The following is a 10,000-nucleotide window of genomic DNA, read 5'->3' as shown; positions in this document are numbered from 1 at the left end:
GACAGTACCAATGTATACTGTATTACACAGTATTACAACAATAACACTAATTCTACAAAAAAATTAAGGACAGCTATCAAGAGGACCCTTATAGTTCCAATAAACTTAAGAACCAATTTTAGTCAGGGGAACCTTTACTTCAGTCATGCCATATCAAACTTTTTACATGCAAAGTGTTATTAAAACACAAATGGGATACATTTAAAAACTACACCAAAATCATAACAATGAAGAGGCAAAATCGGGATGCCATGTAGCTTCCTCATAAACAATAAATTCATATGTGTTATAAGAAAATCACAAACAATGGGTAAAGGGGTTTCATAAAGGGTCCCAAAAACTCAGAAAATATTAGTGCAGTATTGTCATGAAAATAATTTACACTAAAATACAGATACAGTATAACTTTTCTGCCCACAGATTCTTAATTTCTGTGATAATGTGATAATTTTAAGGACTGTTCAAACATTTATGATTACAGTTTTTGGACTTAAAGGTTTGAATTGCAGTTACATTATGAAATGTTTCATAAATACTGCCAAAGGAAGTAACATTTATATTTAGTTACTTTTTAGGAGGAGACAAATGTTATTTCAAAATCACAGTTGGACAGTGTCTTTCTGCCTCAAGACACTGTGCAAGAGCACAACAGCAGGCACTTCTTGAACTCACCCCTCTCAGGGGCTGGGGTGGTAGTTTCGACATCACTATACATAGGTTCATCGGGCTGTCTATTGCCAACAGCCACTAGGATGGGCATGGCGTCTTGGGTATAGTCATCAAGCCATAAGACCTCACTCACTGTATGCATGCCTCCAAGGCCTTGTCCTGCAGTGGTTATAACACATACATACTTACTACATGTAACAATACATTTTAAGACTTTTCCTGTTTTTAAATATATCATGCTAGGTGATGAATGCAGATACAATAAAATACCACATGCAGTTGAATGAAAATACTTTTATCCATATATTTTATAGCTTTAAGACTTGCAGTGGCAAGATGAACATTCTGCAGTTCACTTTAATGTATAATCATGTTCAACTTAGCCTTCTGTATTATTCAGATTATATAGATGTAGCATTTGTAAAATTAGTAATCTTGCTTGTCATTGTTCTTTACTCAAAGCAAATCTGACCTTTTCTTTTGCCTATTACACTTACTGCCAAGCTCACTGCACACAGAAAGCAACTGAGGTGTCCATGCTATGTAATAGAACTGAACTAAAGTCTGCATGAGTTTATATGATATCACAAACCTAAAGCAACATTTCAACACCACAATTTTAATAGCCAAATCATTCCAAACTGCAGCTTTATAAGACTCATTAAAAAAATAATCATACTCTTACTATGATTTTTCAATAATGGGCAATTCTGTCAATCCAAATGTACAAAAAAAGATCAGTGTAAACTGATCTAACTTTCATCCTTAATATCTAGATAATAAAGAATGTTTTTATTAAAATGTACTTCTAATAAATAATTTTGATGAATGTAGTAGCTAAAGAGCATGATGATAATTATCTCAATTTGAATTCTTTCTAACTAGACTCCTTTCTTAAGCTTAAATCCATAGTTTTAGCTATGTAAGATCCAATAAAACCAACATCACAAGAAACAAAAAATATAATCAACCTGATCAATGGAAGAAAAGTTAATGGACTCTATAAAAAAGCGTAATCTCTTGACTGGTTTTGTTTATCCCAATAAAGCCTCAGTAAATTATCATAATGGGCCACTTGCTATAACATAGGTGGAGAATATACTGAGGTAGGTATGACACTGCCAGTATGCACCCATATAATCATGTCCTCAGTCTCTGTGCTGGTTGTTGTAAAATTTTTGGTCCTGATGACTAAATGAATAGTTAAGTAATGATGAATCTACTAATATGTGGTCCCTGATACAAGTCTGGCCTTTAAAGAGGAATGCTTACAGGTAGTAAGAAACTGAGTTGAAAAAAGTGAATATGAGAAATAGAAAAATACCTCTGATTACGATTGACAACAAAAGAATAAAGCAGAATCTTTGGAACATGAACAAGTCTGAACAAGAATTTTTCCAAATCTAAATGGCACACAAATATATTTTTTTAATACTGAACACAAATTTTCTCTCAATGTGAATCTAGTACTTGAGCTGCCCCACCAGCTGCTTCTTGCTGTTACCCCTTGCACTGTTTTGCCAGCACTGCTGCCAGTGTTGCCTAGATTCTGCTATTTCAAGGCACTGATGGGGACATGGGAGTATTCACTCCTAATTGAGGGATTTTGAGATTTCTGAAAAATATCACGATACTGATAATAAATCAATGTGTATGCTACTTAACATATACTGCATTTATTCTGTACAACACAAAATATGAATTATTTGTAATATGTACAGTATATTATATTCACCATGACAATTTTAATGTGCATAAAGAGTAGGTGCATCAAAAATATTTCACATTTATTTCAATGTTTTTATGAAATGTATGGAAATAAATGGAATGGGGATTTTGGGGAGCAATCCCTCTTCTATTCTGAAAATGACTATGATTGTGAGTGCTGTGCACATTGTTGTAGGTGGGGTTGAAACAAATTATTTTATTTTCCTTTATTTTTAGTGGGGAAAAAATAAATAAATAAAAAATTGTTCTGAGTGCAAACTTACAAGATAAGAATAATCTCCTTGAACAAATTAAATTTGTGTTCACAGGTTCTAATGTAAATTGCAAGTACAATTTTAATTACTCAAGTATAACTATCTGTTTAAACCAATGCTCATAGTTAATGTCCTCACATGTAGTCATATGAACCACACCATTCAGTGTCATTTATAGTAGAAGTTTCTGGTAAATAAAAAATTCTAAATGGGATCTAACCCTGTGCAAAGAAGTTACTAGACTCTGTGCTGCCTAACAAGCCTCTGTTAGGTGAATAATGTTAATATGTGTTGGCATGTACTACTGAATTTTTTTTTCAAATGGTATATGATGAAAATTTGTATAGAAAATTTTCTTTCTAGTGGTTGTTGCAAGCTAGTTAATAGGCTATGGGCCCTTCATTATTCCAATGTGTCTTCACACTGAGTGTGAACATACAATTCTAAGCTGCTCCCTTGCACCTTCTTATGAATTTTCCTTGGAATTGGGGATGTGCCAGTCCAATTGCCCACCACCTTCTTTTGCTGTGCAGACAGTCTTGTGTCCTATGGTATTAATGGAGCATACCCTACTTAACAAGGTGGCATAAAAACTGAGCTATCCAGCCATGAAATTTTAAGCACAATACTTGGTTGTGTTTTTGAGCACTTATCAGTGAACTAAGTTCCGAGAGGTGTCTCCTTGCTGGTAGACTTGAGGCTCTAACTAGGTATGTTAGAGGATACAAGTTACTGTGGTTGTCAAGCTGCCACATCTACCCTTTACTATGGGGCAGGCACCTGGGAGTAGCACCATGGTAAGCTGCTCTACATATTTCCAAATGGTGAAAAATATTGAGAGCAGCTTTTGATGCCTTAGTACACTTGGGACTGCTTTGGTTGGTTGTCATAAGGCCATTGGCACAGCCACTGATTTAGAGGAATAAGTATAGAGTCATTGTCTTCTCTTCGGGGGCCAGGCAGCTACATGGTACAGTGCTCAGTTTACAGCCAAAATGTTGCAAATTTGATTCTATTTCTTGGTAAGAGGGGAAAATGCTATATGGCCTTAGCTACCTAACTTGGGAATCCTTTCATCATCTGTGTCTCTTTTCTAAGGCACTGTTATGGAACATTCTCAACAGTGCAAACATTTAAAAAGATAAGTTGGGAGCATATGCCATAGTGTGCATCACTGTCTCAATGGCCTTTGGGTCTGTGGTAGATGACATCCCTCACCCCAGTATACTGGGCCACTATAACATCCAGATTTCCACAGTCTACCTTCCCCTAGGCTACCCCTGGTACCCACATATCTACGAAACCAAAGGAAGAATGGACAGCTGAGTGAACTGTGCACTGACTGCCTCAACCCAGATTTGAACAAGGGACTGTAATTTTGTAACCAGGCACACTAGTCACAGCATCACAGAGCTGCTGAACATTGAAGAGCAATGATAAATATAGGCATTTAATTTGTATTTATATACAGAACTAAATCTAAATACGATGGTTACCAATATACATACATATACATATAAAGGCTTTTGCTGAGCGTGAGGAACCTGGATTTGAAACCAAACTTTTCAGGCTTTATTACATTTATGTGCAAGTGATAAGAATGATGATCACCAAAAGGGTCAATAGCGGACAAAGGACAAAAATTATAGGCAACGGACTTGCCACACAACAAATATGTAGGTAGTGCTGGCATAATTTTCCAGGATCCAATGTTACGTATACAACAAATTAGATTGATAACAAATAGTGATGTGATGTGAATGATGATCACCATAGGAATCAACAAAACATATGTGACAAAAGTAAAATCCACTAAATTTGCTTCATGACAAAAATCTAGAAAAAGAATACTACTGCAAGTATCTAAGCTATCACGTGTCATGGGGCAACATGCAGCCCAATCTGTTTTGAAAGCTACTGTTGAGAAAGCAGCATAGCAAGAATAATATCAGTGTCATGTGAATGGTAACGACTACAAGAGTAAACACCACACATCTGACTAAAATCAAATATTCCAAATGCCTCACAATGAACACACAGGCTATTCAAGCATATCCTTGTGCTGCTGGCACTGATGGCATCTTGAAGGACATCTAATCTATCTGGATACCTTAAGCACCATTTTCATATATATATATATATATATATATATATATATATATATATATATATATATATATATATATATATATATATATATATATATATATATATATATATATATATATACACACACACACACACACACACACACACACACACACACACACACACACACACACACACACACACACACACACACTTCTTGGTAAACTTCATGAAGTGTATGTTAAGATGTGAGAAAAAGAATGAATGAAACCCTTGTCTTCTTTATTGCGACGTTTTGCCATTTACACATGGCATTTTCAAGCTAAAAAATATAGAACAGTTAAAAATAACAATCAGAAATGTAAATCATAAAAATGATCACATTCAGAAACATAGATCTTAAAAAATTGTAATTGAAAAAAACTGAAATATAGAAAGTAGAAAATAACAAATAGTTTGGTTATTATCTGGTGTGGCTGGAGTCAAGGAGAGGAGTGACTGTTGTGAGGGACAGCAGAAGGAAGAAAATTACAGAGTAAGAAAAGAAGTGTCGAGAGAGTGAGTAAAACTGTGTTGGGTTACACTATTAATAGTTTGAGTGAAGTATTTTGGTTGTTAAAGTTAGGTTTCAAGTGGTTGACATAGAGGGATTCAAGTAATTTAACTTCACTTGAGAAGTTTGCTCTCTTCAAAATTTTGAAATTACCTTTTACTGATGGTTGATTACGTTCAATACAATGTGAGTGAACAGGGGAGAAAGAAGGGTGAGAGAGTGGTTGTCCAATACAAGCCAAGACTCCCTTGTGTTCAGTGATATGGTGAGCAAGATTTCTCTCTGATTCACCTATGTACCAATACTCACATATTGGACAAGTGTATTGGTACACTATATTGAAAACAAGTTTAGAAGGGATTAAATCTATGTAAGAGAAAAAGAACTTTAAAGTATATGAGTTTGATAAAATAGACTTAAAACTGTGATCAGGAAAGTGCATTCTCAATAACTGACCTAATTTCTTTCCAATTACATAGCTTAAGTGACCACAGAAGGGGAGTTTAATGTATTGTGTGTTCAGGACCTGCTCTTTTGTCTGAGCTGGGTTGATAGCATTATTTGCAAACTTTGAGATATAATTTTCAATAATATTAAGTGGATATCCATTATTTAAAAAAAAATCAATTAGGAATTTTACTCCATCATGAAAAATCAACCAGTTTGAGAAGATATAACAGCTATGTAACAGTGTCTTGATAGCATTGACTTTAAACAATTGTGGAATGAAGGACAAGTAATTATTAGCTAAACCTGTAAGAGTTGGTTTCCTATATACAGAGGTCAAGATGCTACCATTATTATGTGAGACAAGAACATCTAAGAAAGCGTGTTTATCATTATTTTCAGTTTCACATGAAATTTAATGTTTAGTATTGATACACTGGATAAACAGTGAAATATGTTCATTATTATCAAATAGTAGGAAAGTGTCATTAACATATAATAACATATAATATACTGGTTTGAAAGCTGCGGGACAATTTGAGAGCCAATTAACCTCATGACAACATAAAAAAAAGCACTGGCAAAGGCAGGACCTAAACAAGAGCCCATGGCAATACCATCAGTCTGAATGTATGTATAGTTTATCATTAAAAGTAAAAGGTGATTCTTTAACAGCTAAATCTAATAAGTTTTTAAATTGTTTATATATAAATCCCATAAATTTAGGTAAATCTTTAAAAAGGCCAATGAATATAATTTCTATGGTTTCATTCAAAGGTATATTAGTAAACAGTGACTAGATATTGAAATTATCCATTACTTTCTTGCTCACATCAATCCCTTTCATGTTGCTAACAAACTCATAGGAATTTTTAAGAGTATATTCATTAATTGTAATTGGTAAAGAAGAAAAAGGTTTTGTTCATTCTGTTCCTCACATCTTCATATATATATATATATATATATATATATATATATATATATATATATATATATATATATATATATATATATATATATATATATATGAAGAAAACACTTCACACAGGGGAGCCACAGAATTCCTGACTTCTGATCTTTCTAAAATTTCTGACTGAGGCAGAGTACACTTGGTATTGTTCAATGCCTCAAAAACTCAATTCCTCCATCTATCAACTTGACACAACCTTCCAGACAACTATCCCCTTTTCTACACTGAACATCCTCAGTCTGTCCTTTCCTTATAATCTGAACTGGAAACTTCACATCTTACCTCTAACTAAAACAGCTTCTATGAAGTTAGGCATTCTGAGATGTCTTTGCCAGTTTTTTCATCCCCTCAGCTGCTAACTCTGTACATACTCCATGTATGGAGTATGCTTCACATGTCTGGGGGGGGGGGGGGGGGCAGGTTCTACTCATACTGCTCTTCTAGAAAGGGTGGAATCAAAAGCTTTTCGTCTCATCAACTCCTCTCCTCTAAATGATTGTCTTCAGCCTCTCTCTCATCATCGCAATGTTGCATCTCTAGCTATCTTCTACCGCTATTTTCATGCTAAATGCTCTTCTGATCTTGCTAACTGCATGCCTCCCCTCCTCCTGTGGTCTCGCTGCACAAGACTTTCCTCTTTCTCTCACCTGTATTCTGTCCACCTCTCTAATGCAAGAGTTAACCAGTATTCTCAATTATTCATCCCTTTCTCTAGTAAACTCTGGAGCTCCCTGCCTGCTACTGTATTTCCACCTTCCTATGACTTGAATTCCTTCAAGAGGGATGTTTAAAGATACTTGTCCTTCAATTTTTGACTACCACTTTGGACCCTTTTCTGGGACTGGCACCTCAGTGGGCTTTTGTTGCCCTTGGATAGTGTTCCTCCTACATAAGAAAAAAAAAAAATAAAAAAAAAAATAAATAAATAAATAAATAAATAAAAAATAAATAAATAAAATAAAATAAAATAATATATATATATATATATATATATATATATATATATATATATATATATATATATATATATATATATATATATATATATATATCACAATATTGCTTTTTAAGATTTATCTAGTCAATGCAGGTACAAGCAATGGCAAGGTGATGAGACTGATTATCACTATAAGATTCATGACTATATGTTTAAAGTTTTCCCAGCATCCACACAAAATACAATTCCAAGATAGCAAGCTAAAACTAATCCAATATGCATTGTACCTCTCAGTGGGTCAGCAGTATAGCTATAAGGACAATGTGATGTAAGGTGTGAGCATCATGGAAGTAAAAATAAGTGAAATAAAATGCATTCAATGTATCAATCTACCTCTCAACAAGCATGTGGGCTCCTGTGTATAAATTCTTTTCATCTATCTATTTTTTCCTTTTTTACATATGAAGGAGAGTGGCATTAAAAATTAGAAAAGAAAATCCACACACTTGCCACTAGCAAAAATGTTTTTTAGAAAATATAAGAATAAAAAGAAGTGGTCACTGAGTGTGCCTCACAACCTGAGAGCAACCTGTTCCTGCTGGTACAGTACCTCCAATGTTATTTTTAGGTATTCTACATTTTCAATAACAAGAACATCAGATATGGCAAGACATATGGCAAAGATGATTAAATAAAACATGTTGTATAAACACGCTTTGTCTATAGAATTCAATCCCAACCTCTTTCTTGGATATCACTAATGAGATACAGGGCTCTCACTGCACTGGGCACTGTTGGAGATGTGTACTCTTAAAACACTGGCCTTGATACTTTATATTCACATCACATTCCCCTCTCCCTCTCAGCAAGTCCAGAAAGGATTATTAACTAGAGCCTGCAGGACTTCTCAAAGCGTTATCACTAACCTCACCTAATAACCTGCTAGGATGGGGACAGGTCTTACTAGACTCACAAAATGTTACAACAGTGAACTGTAATAATCTCCCTGCAGCCACACGAGACATTTTTTTTTCACAATTATCTACACTGCAAAGCTCATCTTACACAAGTTCATCACTATATGCAATGGTAAAGGTTATCCTGTTCTCATGCTATAATGCGAGGGTCTTCATGACTGTTGTAAGATTATGCTGGAATGTCTCTCCTAAAACTCTAAGTATAATATAAGAGTACCAAGCTGTATCCAATAGAGCGATGCAAACGCTATAGTTATTTTGATTTTAGAAACTGTCTCCAAATGTAATAACAAGGGAATGAAATGAGGTTACTGATAATTACAGTGATAAAAACTAACATTACTGACCATTAAACCAAACTTAACCTTACCAAGCATGAATTGACTGTATCCACATTAAAGCAGAAAAACGGAAAACAATATTTGGGCGAGAAAAGGAGCCCACGATCTACAAGATGACCTCTCAAATGCTACAATCTTCAACATCTATAAAGTATTATCAATATCATTTAGTTCATATCATCTCTAAAATATATCTGGCGACACAGGTTCAGGGAAACACCAAGGCACAGACACATTCCATTTCTTACACTTTAATAGGTCCTACACAAACAATCTCAGGAATAACCTCAAAATACTGAAATATTCCGTATACTACAAAACTAGAATTTATATATATTCAGTATATAGGGCTGACACTTACCCATACAAGTCCCCAGGCATCCTAAGAGCAGTATAATATATATGCCTGCCATTTCCTGATGATTGCTGCAAGACTGCAGGCAATGGTGGGAGGCGGGTGTCGTCTGCTGGAGCTGGCAGTGGTGGGCGGCACTTAACCAGTCAGCGGCGCTGCGGGTCGATGCTGCCGACAGTAATTGTGATCGTACCGATAGGTCCTCCATTATGTTCATGTACTGTTATCACGAATTTGTTGATTTCAGCGAAAGAGAGTTAATTGCGACGGATGTTATACATACAACAACATTCTAAATTAAAGTCTTGAAATTTCAGATATCTTAAATCCTTTTTTAAGTGAAAAAAAAGTGCAACGCTCAGTTTTATGAATACAACAATATTAATTATAATAACAATAGTAATATTGCTGATGATAATGATGATGATGATGATGATGATGATGATGATGATGATGATGATGATGATAATAATAATAATAATAATAATAATAATAATAATAATAATAATAATAATAGTAATAATAATGATAATAATAATAATAATGACAATAATAATAATAATAATAATAATAGATCGATAGATCGATCGATCGATCAATGGATAGATAGTGGCAGTAGTAGTAGTAGTAGTAGTAGTAGTAGTAGTAGTAGTAGTAGTAGTAGTAGTAGTAGCAGCAGCA

At 34.4% G+C, this 10,000-nt stretch overlaps 1 protein-coding gene across 5 annotated transcripts in view; it reads right to left on the bottom strand.

Annotated features, from left to right (window-relative positions):
• Positions 1 to 9,542, bottom strand: part of LOC135099872 (neuroplastin-like) — a 56,808-nt gene extending 47,266 nt beyond the window's left edge. For 4 of the 5 annotated variants that reach the window (XM_064002493.1, XM_064002494.1, XM_064002496.1 and 1 more), the window contains exons 1-2: positions 9,326 to 9,542; positions 673 to 828 (exon numbers count right to left, since the gene is read on the bottom strand). In XM_064002493.1, coding sequence (XP_063858563.1) covers positions 673 to 828; positions 9,326 to 9,536 — 367 coding nt within the window. In that variant the 5' untranslated portion in view covers positions 9,537 to 9,542. The remainder of the gene's footprint in view (positions 1 to 672; positions 829 to 9,325) is intronic. The other variant, XM_064002495.1, reaches the window with a different exon arrangement.
• Positions 9,543 to 10,000: the final 458 nt, after the last annotated feature.

The sequence above is a fragment of the Scylla paramamosain genome, chromosome 4, assembly GCF_035594125.1.
Source record: "Scylla paramamosain isolate STU-SP2022 chromosome 4, ASM3559412v1, whole genome shotgun sequence".
In the NCBI taxonomy this organism is placed as follows: domain Eukaryota; kingdom Metazoa; phylum Arthropoda; class Malacostraca; order Decapoda; family Portunidae; genus Scylla; species Scylla paramamosain.
The sequence above is the reverse complement of the archived record's forward strand: the minus strand, read 5'-3'. Positions and strand labels throughout refer to the sequence as shown.